This window comes from Rhinatrema bivittatum, chromosome 3, assembly GCF_901001135.1.
Source record: "Rhinatrema bivittatum chromosome 3, aRhiBiv1.1, whole genome shotgun sequence".
NCBI classification, from domain to species: Eukaryota; Metazoa; Chordata; class Amphibia; order Gymnophiona; family Rhinatrematidae; genus Rhinatrema; species Rhinatrema bivittatum.
Window position 1 is genome coordinate 498,655,742 of NC_042617.1, and position 22,539 is coordinate 498,678,280.

The 22,539-nt window shown below is 41.9% G+C and overlaps 1 protein-coding gene across 3 annotated transcripts in view; it reads right to left on the reverse strand.

Annotated features, from left to right (window-relative positions):
* PKHD1 (PKHD1 ciliary IPT domain containing fibrocystin/polyductin) overlaps positions 1-22,539 on the reverse strand; it is a 1,284,809-nt gene that overhangs the window by 79,254 nt on the left and 1,183,016 nt on the right. For all 3 annotated transcript variants that reach the window (XM_029596114.1, XM_029596113.1, XM_029596115.1), the window contains 2 exons: positions 20,315-20,402; positions 2,333-2,440 (listed from right to left, as the gene is read on the reverse strand). In XM_029596114.1, coding sequence (XP_029451974.1) covers positions 2,333-2,440; positions 20,315-20,402 — 196 coding nt within the window. The remainder of the gene's footprint in view (positions 1-2,332; positions 2,441-20,314; positions 20,403-22,539) is intronic.

Here is a 22,539-nt window from a genome sequence, read left to right on the forward strand (position 1 = left end):
GTCTGCTTCTTAATTGGAATGGACTGGGAGGAAATGGGAAGGCCGGAATGCGTCACCACGCAAAAATTGCAAAAGTCCCCTCCCCCTTGTGCATGCCATCCGCACATACGTGCGTGGAATATAAAATCCAGTGCACATGTGTGCGTGGTCCATGGATTTTCTACAATGTGCGCGCTGGCATGCATATGTTAGAAAATCGACACATCCATGTGTGCGCGCCGGGAAGCGCGAGCATATGGATATGCATATGCACAGTGGAAAATCTACCCCTAAGTATTTTAGGGTTGGGAGACTGCTGATTTGGTGAGAGAAGTAACGGTGAGAGAAGTAACGGTGGTGGGGCCACTTGGCAACAGTGATCATAACATGATCAAATTTAAACTAATAACTGGATGGGGGACAATAAGTAAATCTGCAGCTCTAACACTAAATTTTAAAAAGGGAAACTTTGATGAAATGAGGAAAATAGTTAGAAATAAACTGAAAGGTGCAGCTGCAAAGGTTAAAAGTGTTCAACAGGCATGGACATTGTTTAAAAATACAATCCTAGAGGCGCAGTCCATATGTATTCCACACATTAAGAAAGGTGGAAGGAAGGCAAAACGATTACCGTCATGGTTAAAAGGTGAGGTGAAAGAGGCTATTTTAGCCAAAAAAACATCCTTCAAAAATTGGAAGAAGGATCCATCTGAAGAAAATAGGATAAAACATAAGCATTGTCAAGCTAAGTGTAAAACATTGATAAGACAGGCGAAGAGAGAATTTGAAATGAAATTGGCCATAGAGGCAAAAACTCATAATAAAAACATTTTTAAATATATCCAAAGCAAGAAACCTGTGAGGGAGTCGGTTGGACCATTAGATGACAGAGGAGTTAAAGGGGCTCTTAGGGAAGATAAGGCCATTGCAGAAAGACTAAATGAATTATTTGCCTCCATGTTTACTAATGAGGATGTTGGGGAGATACCAGTTCCGGAAATGGTTTTCAGGGTGATGAGTCAGATGAACTGAACAAAATCACTGTGAACCTGGAAGATGTAGTAGGCCAGATTGACAAACTAAAGAGTAGCAAATCACCTGGACCGGATGGTATGCATCCTAGGGTTCTGAAGGAACTCAAAAATGAAATTTCTGATCTATTAGTTAAAATTTGTAACCTATCATTAAAATCATCCATTGTACCTGAAGACTGGAGGGTGGGCAATGTAACCCCAATATTTAAAAAAGGCTCCAGGGGTGATCCAGGTAACTATAGATCAGTGAGCCTGACTTCAGTGCCGGGAAAAATAGCTCGTATCTTATAAAATCCAGCGTACTTTTGTTTGCGCCTGGTGCGCGAACAAAAGTACGCGATCGCGTATTTTTTAAAGATCTACCCCATTATTTTGAAGGGAAAAAGTAACTGCAGAAAAAGCAGGTGCAAAAATCTACATATGGAAGAGTAGCCTAATGGCTAGAGTATGGAGGAGTAACCTAGTGGTTAGTGCAGTGGGCTATGAGCCATGGAAACTAGGGTTCAAATTCCAGTTCACTCCTTGTGACCTTGGGCAAGTCACTTTACCCTCCTTTGCCTCAGGTGCAAACCTATAGGTGAACTTTAAGAAGAGTTGCATGTGTAAATGTAACATAGTATCATAGCAATTTTAAAAATCCATTATGCACATATAATGCACTATCCTATGGATAATTCAATGACATATTGTAGCAGTTTTCAAAAGCCCATTTACATGGGAAAAGTGCATTTACTTCTGTAAAACCCAGTTTTAAGTAGGTAAATGCTTTTTAAAATCAGACCCTATGATTGTAATTAGGCATGTGCATTTGTTTTTGACGAATTAGGAAATTTGTACGATATTTCCTAATTCGTCATGGATCGGTAAAATCGAAAAACGATTGCATTTTCCCCGAATTTTCGGGGAAAAACTAGTTAGTGCGCTCTAACTCCCGTTAGTGCACGCTAACCCAAAAACGATTCGCCACGAAAATAAAATACCGAACTATGGAACATACGAAATTCCCCGCGGTTTTACGAAAACAAAGCCCAATACGATTACCGGTACGATACACATCTCTAATTGTAATCCATGGGCATAGCAAAACACCTACAATACTTGAATGTAATGATCTTTGAATTGCAAAAATGTGGAATATAAATAAATAGTTAATACTTTTTCATAAGATAATTTTCAAAAGGAGCATATGCTTGTATTTTCCCTTTGAAAACTGACGCAAAGCCCGCAGGTAAAAGTATCCATAGACTTTGTATCTATGAGATCAGTTTTCAAAATTACCCCTACTATATAACCAATAACATATAGGGAAAGATTATTACCTGGAGGAGAAGTGACGTTGAAAATGAGGTACCAGTCTGACCCAGAATTGGAGACAGCCAAATTGGAAAAATTAGCCCAGCCACTTTGTACGTTAGCATAGGTATTTCCTATAAATTGACAATCAAAGCACGATTATTAACACAGGATATGTATTGTGTCTATATATATCTATATCTATATAGATATAGATATAGATATAGATAGATATAGATATAGATATATATAGATGTAGATATATATATATAGATATTTTACAGTTTTCTTCTGGTTTTTTATTCTAGCCGATACAGTGATTATTACATCAACATTTTTCTTAATAATCCTTAGGCATCTTAGAAATACTTAATGTCAATCAATGAAGGACAGCTTTGAAAATACTGTGGCATGACAATGTACTCTGAACTCATTGAAATTTCAACTGAACTGAATTAGCCTATTTCCATATAGAAAAAAACCCAAACAAAAACCTGTTGAGGGTATATGAAAAGTGTGAGTGGGGGTTATTGGGTACTCTACAACAGTGTTCCCAACCCTGTCCTGAAGGCATACCTAACCAGTCAGATTATCAGGATTTCCACAAGGAATATAACTAAGACAGATTTGCATACATTGGATCTTCAATAAATGCAAATTTATCATGCATATTCATTATGGATATCATGAAAACCAGACCAGCTAAGTTTATTATAGGTAGTAATTCAAAGCATTAGTCGGTGGCGTTTGGGGTTTGTTTTTTTTTTTAATGTACATTTGGCCAACAGATGGATCATACCCTGTGGTGCTGCAGTGATGTCTTAGTAATTGTTGACTTTCTCTTTGCAAGGAGCTGGATGGAAGCAGTCACGAAAGGTGTGCTTCGGTTGTCAGCCACTCTAGCAAGCATTGGGCTTTCAAAAGGGCTCAGACACACCCTACAATGTACATTTCAGATTCCAGTCATAGGACATGAGGGTCCGGCGGTTTGGAATAAGGGGGATGTAATGAAATCAACTACTGCCCTTTGTGACAGAGCTTTTGGAGTTATGGGATGCATCAGAAGTGGTGGTGATTTATTCAGGGGGGAAATGAACTGGGTCACAGTTTTGTCATGAGTTCATCACAGTGGCTAGGAAGGATTTATTAATATTTATGAAAGTTATGCTGGAAACAAGATTGGTTAACCTGATATAATAACAAGGCCAACAGTGTTTCCAACAGTGGCCAATCCAGGCCATAAGAACCTGGCAAGTACCCAAAAACTAAGTCTATTCCATGCTACTGTTGCTAGTAAAAGCAGTGGCTATTTTCTAAGTCAAATAAATTAATAGCTGATAATGGACTTCTCCTCCAAGAACTTATCCAATCCTTTTTTAAACACAGCTACACTAACTCTACTAACCACATCCTCTGGCAACAAATTCCAGAGCTGAGTGAAAAAAGAACTTTCTCCGATTAGTTTTAAATGTGCCACATGCTAACTTCATGGAGTGCCCCCCTAGTCTTTCTATTATCCAGAAGAGTAAATAACCGATTCACATCTACCTGTTCTAGACCTCTCATGATTTTAAACACCTCTATCATATCCCCCCTCAGCCGTCTCTTCTCCAAGCTGAAAAGTCCTAACCTCTTCAGCCTTTCCTCATAGGGGAACATGTTGTACACAAGACTAATTATCAGATTGATTTTTGTTTGGCGTATCAGGATGGTTTCAGGGTACGTCATGAGCTTTGAATAGGTGCCTGGGGTTGCATAGGGCCAATAGAGTTCACTTATCTGATGTCGGGATTGATCTTTTCAATAACTTGATTCAGGAAACTGAAACTGATTATGTCTCAGGGTTTGAATGGCCAAAGTTTCTTTGGAGGAATGAGGAGATACTGTGATTCTCCTCGCTTGAGGTGAATAACCCAAGCCCTGTTTTTTCACAAGGTACAATTAGCTGGTTCATAAATTTAGGATTGACTGTGTGTTCATTCATGTTTGGGATAAGGAGTGATAATCTAATAGTAGGAGTATGGTATGGACAACAGCCTCACTTCAGGCCCCCTCACCTGTTGGAATGTGGTGGGGGAGGTAAGCTGGGGTCTGTAGTGGTGCTTTGAAAGTGCAAATTCAGAAACCAGAGTTGGCTGTTGGCAGTACTCACTGGGGCATGGCGGGTTCACCCCGAGGCTGCAGGCATGCTGGAGGAGTGGAAGTAAGCAAACTTTTGTCTCTCATGTTGGGCTCAGGTTTTGTTGTATTATTAAATAAACTGTGGCCTAGTTTAAATTCACTGACTAGTGTAGTGTGTGTTTCTTTTAGTGAGTCATGGATGGAAAACCGAGGTATCCTGTCTTACCCATATTAATGAAATGGGAAATTTTGTTAAAATTTCTTGTTTCCTTTAAAAAAATATGCATTCCTATTATTCAATCCCTTTTTGTGTCGGTTTCGATGTGTCCAATATATGCATACATGTTTCTCTTCTTTGGTACAGAAATTTGCTCACAGTTATGACAACATTCATTATGTGAATTTCTTTATAATAAGTATATAATTAAATATTCATCTGCTGATCACAGTAATTAACAATTTGCAAGTTGGCTTAAAATCAACTGAAAAACACTCCACACTCTCAGGCCCTCCTCTGTTCCAGCTCTGCTCCCTCCTCTTCGTATATTTTAAAATGTGATATTCATCCACAGTGTGGCGCTACAGAGCAATTTAAAGAGGCAATATTTGTTATAACAATCACATAACTGAAATCCTCCTCTGAAATATTTTCACAATAAAGAGAAGCCTTTATAAAATGGGTAGGAAGAGTGAAGTGTTTGCCCTTCCACTTGTCCTACCTGATAGGGTTATTTTCCAACCCATGAAAGCCCATTATCGCACCTGATAGCATTCAAATTAGGTGGAGGGGTCAGGGAGAAGTTATGCACTTAAAAGTACTGTATATCCTAACAATTTTCAAAAGCACATTTATATGCATAAAACCTTTTGCTAATTCAGTCCTAAGGAGTGAATTTTAAAGGAGTTATGAGCGAAAAAGTAGCAATTTTAAAAAATCCTGTTTCGTGCATAAAATACATTTGCATGTAAGGGGGCAAGTTTCAAAAGGCTTTACATGCTTAAAACTGGGTTTTACAAGAGTAAATGCACTTTACATGTAAGGGTGGACTTTTGAAAATTGCTACAATATGGGCCGGATTTTAATACCTACGCACGGGGATAGATTTGTGAGCGCGTAGGGCTTTTAAAATCTGCCCCATATGCCATAAGAAATTGCCATGCTGGGTCAGGCCATCAAGCCCAGCATCCCATTTCCAACAGAGGCAAAACCAGGCCACAAGAACCTGGCAATTACCAAAACACTAAGAAGATCCCGTGCTACTGATGCAATTAATAGCAGTGGCTATTCCCTAAGTAAACTTGATTAATAGCCGTTAATGGACTTCTCCTCCAAGAACTTATGCCTTTGAATTGTTAATAGGTTTTACACATGGAAGAACACTTTAAGGGGTAGATTTTAAAAGGTGACTGCGTGTGTCACGCACACATGGACTTCCCGTCACGCACACATGGACATGCCGATTTTGTAACATGCGCGCGCCAGCGCAAGCATGTTATAAAATCCCATGGCCGCGCGCACATGCATGTGAGTTTTTATATTCCGTGCGCACATGTACGGGTGGTGCGCACAGTGGGGAACCTATTTTATAAGATTATACACAGCGATGCAATTGGACCTCCCCAAGTTCCCTCCCAGTCCACTCCAATTAAGGAGCGGACTGGGAGAGAACTTCTCTACCCATACTACCTCCCTCTTCCCCTCTCCTCCTCTCCTCTCCTCCTCACCCCCTAAACCCTGTCTCCTACATTTCATTTTTTTTTGTTTTGTTTACTGCTCTGTTGGAGCAGATGCAACTTGTGCGTGCCGGCCAACTGCTGGCGCACGCTTCCACGGCACAGCAGAAAATGGCCGCTGTACCGGTGGCCTCCAACCCCATCCCTCTCTGCCCCCTGGACTGCCCCTTTCTCTGGGCCCGGCATTTCGGCAAGTAATGGGGGTTATGTGCTTGGCTGGGCCCCTTTGAGGACTGAAAAGGTTAGGGCTGTTCAGCTTGGAGAAGAGACGGCTGAGGGGGGATATGATAGAGGTCTTTACAATCAAGAGAGGTCTTGAACAAGTAGATGTGAATCAGTTATTTACACTTTCAGATAATAAAAGGACTAGGGGGCACTCCATGAAGTTAGCAAGTAGCACATTTAAGACTAATCGGAGAAAATTCTTTTTCACTCAATGCACAATTAAGCTCTGGAATTTGTTGCCAGAGGATGTGGTTAGTGCAGTTAGTGTAGCTAGGTTTAAAAAAGATTTGGATAAGTTCTTGGAGGAGAAGTCCATAAACTGCTATTAATCAAGTTGAGTTAGGGAATGGCCTCTGCTATTAATTGCATCAGTAGCATGGGATCTTCTTAGTGTTTGGGTAATTGCCAGGTTCTTGTGGCCTGGTTTGGTCTCTGTTGGAAACAGGATACTGGGCTTGATGGACCCTTGTGTTGCAGTTGGACACTGCTGGCGAGATAGTGGACCCTTGGGCCGGCCTACCTAGGGTGACAGGGTAGGCCGGGGGGCGGAGCCACAAGCAGGAGGTGTTCACCCGGGAACCAGGAACCCCCCGGGAGGAGCCCGTAGGGCACTGGGACCTCGGGACTTGGAATAGAGTCAGAAAGTCCAGGGGCTGAGATAGGCTTAGACCGGGACCAGAGCAAACAGGAAGGATAGGAAGTCCAAGGTACCCGGGAAGCAGGGGACTGGCTGTACAGGGCCGAGGGCTGGTTGAAGGCAGGGCAGTGGGCGGCGGCGGAGTCTGTAGCAAACCGGACGCTGAAGCAGGCTGTAGGCTGAAGCGGAGTCGGTAGCAGGCTGGGGTCAGAGGCAGGCAGCAGGCAGAAGCGGAGTCAGAGGCAAACCGGGGTCAGAGGCAGGCAGCAGGCAGAAGCAGAGTCAGAGGCAAACCGGAGTCAGAGGCAGGCAGCAGGCTGAAGCAGAGTCAGAAGCAAAGCGGAGTCAGAGGCAGGCAGCAGGCTGAAGCGGAGTCGGAAGCAAACCGGAGTCAGAAGCAGGAAACGTGGAGATCACCAGGAACGCAACTAAGAACAACTATGGAGTTGTGAACCTCGTTGCAAGGCGATGAGAGAGAGTTTGAGTGCCGGTTATATTGGGGCTTGGGCGTGACGTCAGCAGCACGGGCGGGGCCAGGCTTCCAGGAGTTGAGCGCTCAAGACGGGCGTCCTCGCGCACTCGCGAGACTGACGAGAAGCAGGCACGTAATGGCGGCCGCCACGTGGAGTGAGAGTAGCCCCCGGGGTCCAGAGCGGGCGGAATGCGGTGATTCCTGAAGCGGAGGTAGGCGGGTTTGAGCCCTAAGCGGAGGGAAGCGGTAGAGACCGCAACACCTTGGTCTGACCCAGCATGGCAATTTCTTATGTTCTTAACCCCCGTTTTTTTACAAGCGCAGCATTTTTAAAATCTACTTGTAAGAAGGTAATTTTCAAAGGAGTTCCCCTATTCCCATTACTTTTCCCCAGTCCCATACCCAGTCATTGAATGTTGCAACTAGTTTAAGTGATATGGAAGCACCTTACCCTTAATAAGCAGCAGTGCTAACATGAAATGACAATGCATAGCTCCTCTTGATAATGTGTCAACCGCTAGTCAAATCCGCTTGCAATTTCTCAGGTATGGGAGACCAATGGGCAACTCACCAAGTGTCATCGAAATCCCTCAGGCAGTTTTTGCATGGTAAGGGGGTCACAGACAGACACACAGAAATGACCCAGTCATAAGGTTTTAACTTGCAGAAAGAATGAAAAAAAAAACAAAACCTTTTCTCTGTTCTGTAGTTAAGCAAAAAAGGGCCATTGAACCTCCTGTAGGATGGGCTTATATTAAGTCAGAGCCCCCCCCCCCCCCCCAATACAACTGTATTTGTGATGGGAATCCTGTGCACAAAATATGGCTGCTAGGTATAAGAAATAAGGAGCCCTGGTTTGAGGCAAATGAGGTTCAATTTCCCATTGCAGTTCCCTATCCTGTTCTGGGTTGCCCTGTATAATACTGCTGGGAACTATTAGGACATCCAAGCATTGGAAGGGATGAGCAGAGCACTGATTATTCTGAGCAAGAGAAAGAACAACTAGTGCTTTACCATTATGAGCAGGGGAACTGTTAAGAATATAAGAAATGCCATATTAGGTCAAACCAAGGGTCCATAAAGCCCAGTATCCTGTTTCTAACATGGCTGTGTCCGGGGACCTAGCTTGTCTATATTCTGAATGATTGAACCTTATTATGGACTTGTGGCACAGGGGATTCCAAATTAATTTTTATCAAGGGAGACATGCTAGAATCTATTGAACTGTAACTTTGGAACAATGTACCATATGCAGTTATGCACTAGATGCAACTATGAACGTCTGTGAAGTCTATTGGATACTTTTTCCTCACTAGAATAAAGGTGTATTTTCCTGCTTTGAGATTTGCTTTTCTTTGCTTTCCCTCACACTATCATCCTGTGGACTAATCATACATAGTAACATAGTAAATAATGGCAAATAAAGATCAAAATGGCCCATCCAGTCTGTCCAGTACTGTTTAGCATTATAAGAGCCACTTTATGTGGGTTGCCCCAGTGTTTTCCTGTAAGAAAATAAACAGTCATACTACTGCTTATGGATTTGCTGCTCCATGCAGGTTAACCAGTGCATCATTCCCATCCTCTGAGGTTATCCCACTATTTAATTTTTTTTAAATTTCATTACAGTTTTTGTCTCCACTACCTCCTCTGGAAGGGCATTCCAGACATACACTATTCTCTCATGAAAAAAATACTTCCTGACACTGACTGTATTTATCCAGGATACAAATAATTTTGGTTACCCAATACGGCAAATATATATTGTTGCTAGAACTTTTTCTAAATCCCAGGCAAAGGTAAATCAAGCCCTCAATGGTTTTAGATTGGTGGCTGCAAGACTAAATACTGTAAATTTTTAATAACTAAGCAAGATTGAACAAGACAGCTGATATTGCCGGCTCCATGCCTGGGCGCATTGAATCACAAGTTTGGAAAAAGAAGCTGTCAGTTGCATTCAAATAAACATTAATTGTCACTCTGAGCATATGAACCCTGAAGGAACATATTGTGTTTACTAGCCGACCATTTCAGCTTTTGGCACACATGCTTCCAAATATTAGAATATTGCAGATGTACAGCTATCTTAAAGAAGATTTCTGACAGAAGATGGTATTTAATGTAGAAGTAAACCAATTTAGAGTTAAACTATTTATATCAAGTATTTGACTTCTGTTAGATGATAGAGCTCTGCATTTTGACTAATCTTGATTAAATGCTGTTTGCTATTCTTAAAAAAAACAAACCATGAGTGCAATAAGGATCTTTATCAAAATAAAACTACAATAAACTGCTAAATGCAAAACAAATTTTTCATTTGTGCACCACTTTGGGTTTTGGTATCGCCAGGCCTATTTGGTATCGCCAGGCCTATTTTCAAAAGGCCTGGCGATGCGCGTAAAGCCCCTGGACACGTGTAATTCCTGGGACTTGCAAAAGTGGGTGGGGATAGGGCGGGGCAAGAGGCCTCTGACACAGCGGCCATTTGCTGCTGTGTCAAAGGATCGCATGCTGGCAGGCTGCTAGCGCGCACAACCTGTGCCTGCCTCCAGGCAGACGCAAAAGGTGAAATAAAGATTTTAGGGGGGTTAGAGTAGGGCTAGGGGGGGGAAAGGTTAGGGGAAGGGGTGGGAAGGTTAGGTTAGGGGGAAGGGAAGTTCCTGGGAGGGAACGGAGGAAGGCAGCATGGCTCGGCGTGCACAAGGGGCACAACTGTGCACCCCCTTGCGCGCCGATCCAGGATTTTATAACTTGTGCGCTCCTGCATGTGCAAGTTATAAAATCTGGTATCATGTGCGTGCGCTGGGTAGCACACGCACATGTATGCTGCACACGCATGTTATTAAATCTACCCCATAGAGAGAGATATATATACCATGAATTCAATAGATATAGACATTCCATACATTCAGATGTACAGTAATTATTATACAACTATTTCAGGCTATTTGAAGTTATAACTGGAATTAAAAAGACAGTATACAGAAAACATCATTAAAGATTAAAAGCAGAATATTTACTAAATTATCATGGAGGTGATATTGCCCTTGTACTGATCCTTGATGAGACCTCATTTGGAATACTGTATTGAAGAATATTATGTACATTTTATAATTCTGGAGACCACACCTTCAAAAGGAATCGGTCCAGATGGTGGCTACAAAAATGATTAGTGGTCATTTTTCTAAAGCATATGGGAATACATTTAAAGATCTAAAACATGTATACTCTAGGAAAAATGTGAGAGGGGGGGAGATATAATAGAGACATTTAAATATCTCAAAGGTTTCCATACACAGGAGGAGAGCATCTTTCAATGGAAAAGAAGTTTTAGAATGAGGGTGTCAAGGGGTGAGGGTGAAAGGGGGTAGACTTTTTTACAGAGAGGGTAATGGATGTGTAGAACAGCCACCCAGTGGAGGTTGTGGAGATAAGAACAGAATCTGAATTCATGAAGCATGGGATAAGTATAGGGGATCTCTGAGGGAGTGATAGGAATTGTAAAGCTAAATTAATTGGGCGGGTAGGCAGGTAATATAAGCCATACAGTCTTTTTCTGCTATCATGTTTCTATGTTTCTTTGTTTCCAAAACTGCTACCCTCACAGAATGTCTTAGTGCCAATAAAAGTATGATATCATAGATAAATGATTTATAATACCTTTATCTTCCAATTATAAGGTTCCAAGAATTGTCCCCATGAAACATTCATCAATATTGACTGAATACTGTATTACAGGTGTTATAAGTTTAATACCTGCCAGCAATTCATATTGTTAAACTGGAATAAGCCAGGTCAAAATGAAGTTGTGGTAAGAGAAGCAAGCAACTTGTTCCAACTCCCCTGAAGTACAAAGCATGGACTTTTGAAACATGGACTGCATCGCATTTGTTGTTACCTCATTTTACATCATGGAAACAACACACAACATAAGTGGTATTTTTGTTACTTCTTTATAAAGAACAACAAACAAATCAACATTCCCCCAAAAATATTTTTCACATACTTTTATCAATATTGACCTCATGAAAAATTATTTTGAAAGTGGGAGGTGGGGTTTCATATTTAGCCAACAACCGGTTCCATCCAGATAACCCGTGATATTTAATCATCCAGATAACCCATGACATTAGTCATAACTATAAACATCCAACCAATCACCTAATAATTCAGTCAACATTTTATTTAACTTTATCAAAAAATGTTTATCTTTATATATTTTTATATAAAATTGCCCTCAAAAATACAAAACAGATTACCGGCAGTCAAAAATATTTCTTTTATAAAAATGCTTGCACTGCTCCATTGGGGAATATACTTGCACTATCACAGAATAGAGATAATCATCAAACCCCAAAGAGGCCACATTTCAAATCTTTAGATCCTTCGTCGGGGAATGCCTGAATATTCTTCTAAAACAAATACATCTCTGTAGTGCAGGTAGATGAAATGTCCTCCAGCGTTGCAATCACTCACACAATTGCACAGAAAACATATAATGGCGTGCATTTAAACATTCTCATGTGATAAGGAAACAGCCAATCACCTCATACACAACATCATTGACAAATCATAGCAGTAAAGCCCAATCAAGTTCCTCATTCAAGGCAAAGCCATCAAGGTGTTCAGAGTATAAATCCAAAATTGCTCACGGTAGTTCAGCAAAGAATCTAAATCACACCCCCATGTAGATTCAATAACTTGATCAATGATCATCCATTTTATCTGATAAAACAAATGTTGATGTTCAATGAAATGTTGTACAATAGGCGCACTTGCAGAATCAGTGTTGACTTTAGATCAGTTTTCAATTAATCTCATGTTGGCACATCTCAATGATGTTAAATTTTAAGATGTGCTACATGAAAATCCTACACAGTCATTACAGAAGTAGATCAGTACTTTGGTTGAACCTGCTAAATTTTTGTCTATGAAAGAAATATTTGACAGTGGAATTTCCACATAACCCTACTGTGTATGCATTGCCTAAAATTCATAAAAGTTTAACTGCTCCATTGATTTAACCTATTGTGTCTCTGAAGAGGTCTGTGCTAGAACCGTTTGCAGTTTTTATTGACCATTATTTTACAGCCGGCAGTTATATAAATGACTTCCTATCTAAGTTCACAGCAGCTTTCTTGATGTTATTACAACCTTTTCAGATTCTCTCTCAATGTGTGTTGTTAGTTACCATGGATATTCAAGCATTATATAGGAATATTAGGGATGTGAATCGTGTCCTCGATCGTCTTAACGATCGATTTCGGCTGGGAGGGGGAGGGAATCGTATTGTTGCCGTTTGGGGGGGTAAAATATCGTGAAAAATCGTGAAAAATCGAAAAATCGAAAAATCGCAAAATCGCAAAACCGGCACATTAAAAACCCCCTAAAACCCACCCCCGACCCTTTAAATTAAATCCCCCCCCCTCCCGAACCCCCCCCCCCAAATGACTTAAATAACCTGCGGGTCCAGCGGCGGTCCGGAACGGCAGCGGTCCGGAACGGGCTCCTGCTCCTGAATCTTGTTGTCTTCAGCCGGCGCCATTTTCCAAAATGGCGCCGAAAAATGGCGGCGGCCATAGACGAACACGATTGGATGGCAGGAGGTCCTTCCGGACCCCCGCTGGACTTTTGGCAAGTCTCGTGGGGGTCAGGAGGCCCCCCCACAAGCTGGCCAAAAGTTCCTGGAGGTCCAGCGGGGTCAGGGAGCGATTTCCCGCCGCGAATCGTTTTCGTACGGAAAATGGCGCCGGCAGGAGATCGACTGCAGGAGGTCGTTCAGCGAGGGATCCGGCGCCTCGCTGAACAACCTCCTGCAGTCGATCTCCTGCCGGCGCCATTTTCCGTACGAAAACGATTCGCGGCGGGAAATCGCTCCCTGACCCCCGCTGGACCTCCAGGAACTTTTGGCCAGCTTGTGGGGGGCCTCCTGACCCCCACGAGACTTGCCAAAAGTCCAGCGGGGGTCCGGAAGGACCTCCTGCCATCCAATCGTGTTCGTCTATGGCCGCCGCCATTTTTCGGCGCCATTTTGGAAAATGGCGCCGGCTGAAGACAACAAGATTCAGGAGCAGGAGCCTGTTCCGGACCGCTGCCGTTCCGGACCGCCGCTGGACCCGCAGGTTATTTAAGTCATTGGGGGGGGGTTCGGGAGGGTGGGGGATTTAATTTAAAGGGTCGGGGGTGGGTTTTAGGGGGTTTTAGTGTGCCGGCTCACGATTCTAACGATTTATAACGATAAATCGTTAGAATCTCTATTGTATTGTGTTCCATAACGGTTTAAGACGATATTAAAATTATCGGACGATAATTTTAATCGTCCTAAAACGATTCACATCCCTAAGGAATATACCTTAACAGGCTGCATAGGAGATGGTGGAAAAGGTTTTATTTCAACGTGTCTGCCCTGTGCGGATTCCGACAGAATTTTTGTGTGACCTGCCATGTGTAGTGTTATTCAATAATTATTTTGCTTTTGGGGACATCTTTTATATCAAAAAACATGGTCTATTCATGGGTTTGCCAATTGCACCCTCCGTTGCTCATCTGCATGTGGCTGCATTTGAGAAACAATATGGGGTAGATTTTCAAAGGGTTAACACATAAATCCCAAGGATTTACGTGCATGACCAGCCTTACGTGCGCCGGACCAATTTTCAAAGACCTGGTCACGCATGTAAATCCCTGTGACGTGCGTGAGTCCCAGGGCCTCGGGAAAAGGAAGGAGGTTGGGCAGTCTGGGGGGTGGGGCGGGGCTAGAGGCCCCAAGCACAGCGGCCATTTGCCACTGGGCCGGAGGATCACGTGCCAGCAGGGTGCTGGTGTGCGCAACCTGCGCCTGCCCCGTGTTATGACCATAGGTCACAGACAGCTGCAACTATGTCTACTTACAGCTTGTACTGCCCTGCTTCCCTCTCCCAGTCTGCCCACGGCTGGGGCCAGCCTCCACTGCTGTGTACCTCCTGGTTCCTCGTGATGGCTGGGACGTCGCCGCCATCCACACCAGCTCCGGGTCTTCCTAAGCACACGTGCCAACGGCCCTCTTTTGAAGTTGCTATGGTGGGAACCTCAGGGGCATCCCTGACTGATGACATCACTGGGTCAGGGTTCTTAAGCACCACCTTCGCCCCCTACTAGCCGACTTGGCAATGAGTTCCATCGCTACTCTACTAGCTTCTGTCTCCTCGGACCTGTGGTGACTGCACCGGACTCTTCTTGGACTCTGGACCCTGGCTTAGGTACCCGCTCCTTGGGGGCTTGTGTGCTCTATCTCCAGAGACCTGGTCTCCTGGCTTCCCCCACTCCTCGGGCTAGCCCTGCACCTCCCAGGAGTCCTATTCCCTGGCTCTCCACTCCTCGGAGCTGCCTACGGGAATGACTTCACCACTTGGAAGACCTACCTCCGTGCTTCCCCGCTCCTTGGGGCAGTGCCTACTTTCTACAACAGAGACTGTCTGTACAACCCCGCTCCTCGGGGCTGTACCTATGTTCTACAACAGAGACTGTCCATACTTCCCCACGCCTTGGGGCAGTGCCTACGTTCTGCATCAGAGACTGTCTGTGCTTCCCCACTCCTCGGGGTGGTACCCACGTTCTACTACAGAGTCTGCTTGCACTTCCCCACTCCTCGGGGCAGTGTCCACATTCTACAACAGAGACTGCCTGTGCTTCCCCGCTCCTCAGGGAGGTGCCTACGTTCCACTCCAGATTCTGTCCGGGCTTCCCTGCTTCTCGGGGTTGCCTATGTCATTACCTGGGGACCAGACTCGGGCATCCCCGCTCCACAGGTTAGTCTACATCATTGCAGCAGTACCTTCCTCACTATGCAGCTCCGCCCCTCAGGGTTGCCTCTGCAGTATACCTCCTGCTCTTCCTGCCTCATGCTTCAAGCTCCTCGGGCCTGTCTAGCGCCACCTCTCGGAGGTCTCCGCACAGGTACTGCTCTACAACCTGCTTACTGTGGGGTCCCTCTCTGCTGTGTCTCTCTCCCGCACCTTAGGCCTCCCCACAGATTCTCTCCCAGAGCTCCAGCCATACCTGACCTCACCTCCTGATGGTGTGGATCTGTGGGTCTCCTCCCCATAGGCAGAAACAACTCTCTCCTCAGGCCAAGGGTCCACAAATCCCACAAACCATAAATCCCCGAGGCAGGCGCAAAAGGTAAAATAAAGATTATTTTTTTTGGGGGGGGAGGGCTAGGATAGGGCTAGGGGGCAGGTAGGTTAGGGGACGGGGAAGGGAGGTTAGTGTAGGGGGGTTGGGAGGGAACTGAGAAAGTCCACGGGCATCAACGCGCACAGGATGTACAAGTGTGCACCCCCTTGAGCGTGCTGACCCCTGATTTTATAACAAGGATGCTGCCAGATTAGTGTGCATTTTGAAACATACTACTATGTCATCAGACATTGCAGCTCTCATATGGAAATATTGGCATATTCTTGCCTTACATAAGATCTTTTGAGATCCTCCTTTGATTGCTTTTTCTTGAGGTTTGAATATTCGAGATCACATTGTGCATTTATTTTTAAAAGCTCGGCAGCTTCCTAAAATAGGAGAACATCGGTCTTGTGACAATTGTGATTTTTGTCATAACACTGTAACTGGTGAAAGTTGGAAAGACCCTGTTAGTGGTTACCGAGTATGCAGGAAGACTTTGACATTTGTTTCATCAAATAAAATGGACAATCATTGATCAAGTTATTGAATCTACACGGAGATGTGATTTAGATTCTTTGCTGAACTACTGTCAGCAGTTTTGGATTTATACTCTGAACACCATGTTGCCTTTTGGCTTGAATGAGGAAATTGATAGGGCTTCACTGCTGTGATTTGTCAATGATATTGTTCAGTATGAGGTGATTGGCTGTTTCCTTATCACATGAGAATATTTAAATGCACGCCATTATAAAACATTTTGCATGCAATTGTGTGAGTGATTGCAAGGATGGAGGACATTTCATCTACCTCTACTACGGAGATGTTATGAACAGTATTTGTTTAGAAGAATATTCAAGCACCCCTGGTGAAGGATCTAAAGATTTGAAATGTGGCCACATCAGGATTTGATGATTATCTCTGTTCTATGATAGTGCAAGTGTATTCCCCAGAGGGGCACTGCAAGCATTTTTATAAAAAAATATTTTTGATTGCCAGTAATCTGTTTTGTATTTTTGAGGGCATTTTTACATATAAATATATAAAGATAAAATGTTTTTTTTGATAAAGTTATATAAAATATTGACTGAATAATTGGGTTGTTGGTTGAGTGTTTTAGATTATAATTAAATGCCACGGGTTACCCGGAAGAAACCTGTTGTTGGCTAAATATGAAACCCCATCTTCCACTTTTAAAATATATTTTTCTTGCAGTTAATATTTATAAAATTATGTGAAAAATATTTTTTTGTGAGAATGTTGATATATTTGTTGTGATTGGTCCTTTTGTGGAGTTCTTTTTTTGGTTTGGTACTTCTTTATAAAGGACAGAGTACCAAACTCTTGGCATATAAGCATTATGGTATAAATTTTATTTACAAAAGAAAAATTTAACAAAAAACTGCATCATTAGTTATGGACAAGGATGGATGATTATATATGATAGGGAATAGCAATGTTGTTTGCATGATGAATGATATATGATATGAGAAGTCCACAATATGAAGGTCTTATATAATTACAAAATATCATAGATATGATCATGTGAGAGGCAAGGGATAAAAGTAATAAGACTGGTGTATTGTTATATATTTATTGTGTAGAAAGTTCTATTTGTGTTATTGATTTCTCCCCTCATTGGACATAAATGGATAGGCATTTATACATTTATACCGCTATACATCAAAATGGTGCCAGCCACACCGAAGGAAGGCACCACAGTGATGTCACTTTGGCAACATCCTCTAGGTGGCTGGCACCATTTTTAAAGCACCAAGACCTACATGGGAGTAGGTGGGCATTGCTCCTGCCCTTTTTCAATGAGCTGCAGGCAGGCCTTGGTTCCTGGCTGGTTCAGTTTTTTTGGCACAGGAGTGAGGATCACAGAGGTCTGGGGAGTCTGAGCCAGAGTTGACAGAGGCCTTAAAATAATCAGTTCAGCATTTCATTTTGTTTTGAGATTTTTCATGTTTATTATTTTTTTTAGTCTGACAAATAAATAGACTGAACCAAAAAAAACCCAAAACATTAAATAAACCCCCCCAAATTTTAAAAACCTACCTTGAAATAAAAAAATAAACCGAAATTTAAAATTGGAGACTGCACATCCCTACCCACAATCCAGATTACTGATGGAATTGTAATCCTCTTTGAAGTGCCAAAAAGTGAAATATAAATTAAAATAAATATATAAATAATCCTGCTTCTCAGAAAAGATTCAAACCATTGCACACTGTCTCTGAAAACAAAGTCCTGGAGCTATTAGGATCCTATGATCAATGGTAACTAAGACAGCAATAATATCCAGAAAATTAAACAGGACTGCTTCCCTGAATCTGCATCCTCCTCACGTCATCTATCAGGGAGGCCAAAGTGGTCTCTCTACTGTAGTTCATAGGAAAGCTGGGCTGGCATCAGTTAGCACAGTTATTCTTGCTCAGAAAGTCATAAAAGTTGAACCAAAACTGATCTTTCAATCAGATTTGAAGGAAATTAAAAAATTTTGACCTATAATTGTTACCACAGCATCCAGACAAGATTTCTTAGCAGAGGCTTAATTTAAGCATGCTTCATAGATTCAGGGGAAGAGTCCTCAGTTAAGGATGCATTAATTATAGCAGAGAAAACACCACCCAAAACTCCTAAACTATTCCTGATAATCTCCATTCACCAGGTAAGCAGTTCTTATTTGTGCTTTCATCCTGACCTCCATCACCAAATCTCAACTCCACACTATCCACCTACCATTTGCTTGCAAAACCTCCCTGAGCTGGTGTATCCTGCTCCTTTCCTGGCCATATTCAAGTGCTGTCTAGAAACCAACCTTTTTGAAGTTGCTTTTAAACCTGAAACTCTGTCTCTTCCTGATTATAATCTTGTCAATTTTAACCATGTTTTCTGCAATAAATACATTTCCTGAAACCTTTTGCTTTTCTTGTTTGTCTGGACTAGGGCTGTGCTCAGACATCTTTTTTGTTTGTTTCATTTCTTTTCATTCTTTAACAGTATTTAAAAGGAAACAATCCCAAAAATGAAATTAGACCCAGAACAATTAAAAAACCTTCTCGGTAAATAGATTCAGGTGATTAAGGAATAGTAGAGTTCCATGTACTAGTGTAAACTGTGTTTATTTCCTTGAAATTGGCTCCTTTTCTTTAATGTAACGGATCTCAAAAATTTGCCTGTAGTTAGAGGTTCATTTACTTGAGAAAGATGTTTGCTGATTTTTTTTTTTGATTGGTTAAGCAATTATTTTGTTTAATATTGAAATATGTTGGATGTAAATGACCTGTATTTCTTTCTGGCAAGATTTGTTTTTTTTATATTCTTGTATTGGATGTGAAAATTCATAAATAAAAAAAAAAAGAAAAGAAAAGAAAATGCACAAACAACAAAATGTCAACCTTGTCCCCCTGCCAAAAAAAAAACGCAACCCCACTCACAAGCTCTCTTTCCAATCCCCCATGCCAAACCCTCTTACTAAGTTAATGTTCTTCTCAGGAAAGAAGAGATCCTCGGTCGCTCCAGCTCTGCTAGTGCTATGATTAAAAATGGCCCTACCAGACCGAAGCCAGCACCAGATTTTATTTCTCCATATAAAATGACACTGGTCTGGGCCTAGGCCGCAATATTTTCTACGGCACAATTAACAATGACAAACAGCATATTGCATGGAAGAAATGTAACCGGAGCTGAAGTCTGTCCAGTGTATGCCAACACCATTTTTAATCAAAGTACCGGTGTGGGAGGAGCCACCCTGGATTGCTCCAGCTCCTTGAGGAACACCAATATGGTATGAGGGGTTGTTTTTTTATGGGGGGGGGGGGGAGGGGGAGACAGGAATTGGTAAGAGGGCCTGGCAGTGTTTATTTATACTGCAGCATACTTTTTTAATGAAAGGAACAAAAATGAGAACAAATTGAAATGAAAAGACATATCCTTACTAAATTGTAATCTATATGGCACAGGAACCATATCTTATATGTCCCTAAAGTATACAGTACCGCATGTGTCTAATAATGCTATAAACATTTTACATAGTAAGTAGTAAGCTTTGACTTGACCAAGAGGCATGAGTGAGATTTAAAAACTGGGCAAAAGTCCTGAAATTCAGTTTGTGCTGCTTAAAAGGAGCTTTGGATAATCTTGTCATATTTCTAAATTCCTAAAAAAAAAAAAGATTTGTTGCATTTATGCATAATATTTTTCTTTATAAAATGGAGAAAATTGTGAGTTTTTGTATGAACTTTAAATTTGGTTCAAATAGAAAATTACTTATTCATGTAATATACTTATAATTATGTAGGGTGGGGGTGTTCATGGGTAGGGTTACAACTTTTGTATGTAGTGCTTAAATTGAGCCCTGTGCTTCCTTATCCATATGCTCCTTTCCCAACATTAATGATTAGACACTACAAGGAGCAGCATAATTGGATTATAAGAATGGAGCTTCACACTCCAGCCAGTTTACATTATAATTGCAGGCTATGCTGACTGGGAAGAAAAGTGTTCCAAAGCTTTTGGTATTCTCATATGCACATCATGTTTGCATATTAGAGCCTGTATGTTAAAGTCAGTTTTCAATAGCCAAAGTATTTAGATCAATAATTTTCCACAGATGCTCTTTGTAACTGCAGGGCAATTTGAAGTAAAATATTGACATACCTTTCAGTACAGCTTCTGAAGACCCTTGAAGATGTACTGACATGAGCCATGGCCTTAAGGGGTGCCCTAGATTTTCAACTCTCTGACCCTGTAAGCACAAATGGAAAGTTATATTTTCAGCAATCCCTGTCTTAAAAGTTTTTTCTTTTTACACATTCTGTGCCTATGGAAATTCTGTCTAATGAATGATGCCATTAATTGTTCACGTTGTGATGATACTCTGTCAAATGGCAATTTATGTACATCAAGAGGCACTGACAAATTAATCTGAAAAGAGATGAAAGAGAGAGAAATTAATAGAAAAAATGAAAGAAAATGGTTGCTGATAATGCATTCTTTATTTTGTCATAATCAGAATCCCATTTCCAGTAAGAGATAGATCATAGTGGATAGGACTGGATTTCTATTCTAGTATCAAATATTTTCACTGATATTTTTTAACAATAAATCATATCACTATTGGTTCTTCCCTTTTGTTTGATAGTATACTAGCAACATTTGTAATCTAAAATTTTGCATAAAAGAAGATAGTATCCTCTGTGTTTCCATAATATTCCAAGTATACAGTATATGAAAAGTTGTAGCAAGTACTATCAATTTCATTCCATTATTATCTTAGAAACTCTACAATCAAGATCTCTGAGAGTAGTCATGTTCCAACAATGTTAATTAACCCCCTGTACACTAATATATGATTGGTCCAAATTAACTTAGACATCACAAACCTCTCTTACGCACAAACACACACACACAAAATTGAAGAAGAGATCTTGGGAGCTAATGTAGAACACCATCATTGGATAATTCTCTCTTAGGCCTAGATTTATCATTTCACTATAATTATAGCAAAATGTTCACCCGTGGCCAAAAAAGGGGTGGGGGGGGGGGAAGTGTGCAGATGGCTGCATCACAGCAGTATGGTATCGCACGCTGTGGTTGCGGCCATGCTGAACACTTTCGCCCCCATAGCCCTAGTAGAAAAGGTGTAGGTATTTCCGGCTCTACTACCGGCGATAATGTGTGAAACATTGTCGCCTGCAGCGCTACTAGCCCCTCATTTTACTAAACCCTACCCAAACTCCTTCTCGTTTCCTCATTTACATTTTAACATTGCGATGCGGTAGCTATCGTGTACGTTTGGGCATTATCGCATGCGATAATGTCCTAATGCCTGTGATAATGGCTCATTGCGATTTGAAAAATGACTCCCTTAGTTCAATAAAAGATACCAAAATCTGCAAAGATTATATAGTTTATCAAGGACCAGTAAGTCTACTATCATTCTGCAGTCGATGCTATAGCTAGGGATGAACAAACTGGGCATCACACAGTGTGTAAAGTCCCTTCAGTGCAGAAACATTTCTAGAATACAAGTGTTGGCAGTAGTGTTTGAAGATCCAAGATGGGAACAGTGAGAGGAAAGGGAGAGAGAATACCTGACAAGTTTCCTACTAATTCATGCTTCCTTCTATCACTTTTCCCCTTCTACTCCCCAATTCTGGATTCCTCACTCTCTTCCTCCAGTCCCTGTTCCTCTCTTTCTAGTATTTTGAACTCCTCCCCTTCTCCTAAAGTGGCAGGAGAAAAGAAAAGCAGTACTTCATACCTGTATTTGGCTTCTTTTGTCACATGTTTAGTCTCATGATATGAACTACATCTTGTGCAACCTGTTGGCAGCACATTGTTCATAGTAGGAAACTGGAGCCATTTGGAAGAGGAAGCTACATAAGGTAATAAAGCGCTGGTCATCTCCTGATGTCTAGGAGATGTAGGGAGAAGATAGAAATGTGAACGATGACTAGTTATTATGCGGGGGGAGCAGAAAAGGATAAAAGACCAGGGATCTCTGTGTGAAAGGAGGGAGGCAGAAAGGGATTAGGATCATGCTGGAGAAGAGAAAGGTAGGGAACCAGGATTATGCTTGGAGGGTGAGAGAAAGAGGACACAAGATTGCACTGGAGGCAAAGGAGGGAGAAGACATGGAATCATGCTGGTAGGGAGGGACTATGGAGAATCCAGGATCATGCTGAAGAAGGGAGGGAAGAAGAGAAGACCTGGGATTTTGCTATGGGGAGGGAAGGAGGGTCAACCTGGGATCATGGTGGAGGTCAGAGTGGAGGAAGAGGAAGAAAGCACTAAATACACTTACCTACCCCAGGTGATGACAGATATATCTAGTTACAGCTCTGTCTGTAGACAACATGCACACATCATTCTATGGGGCT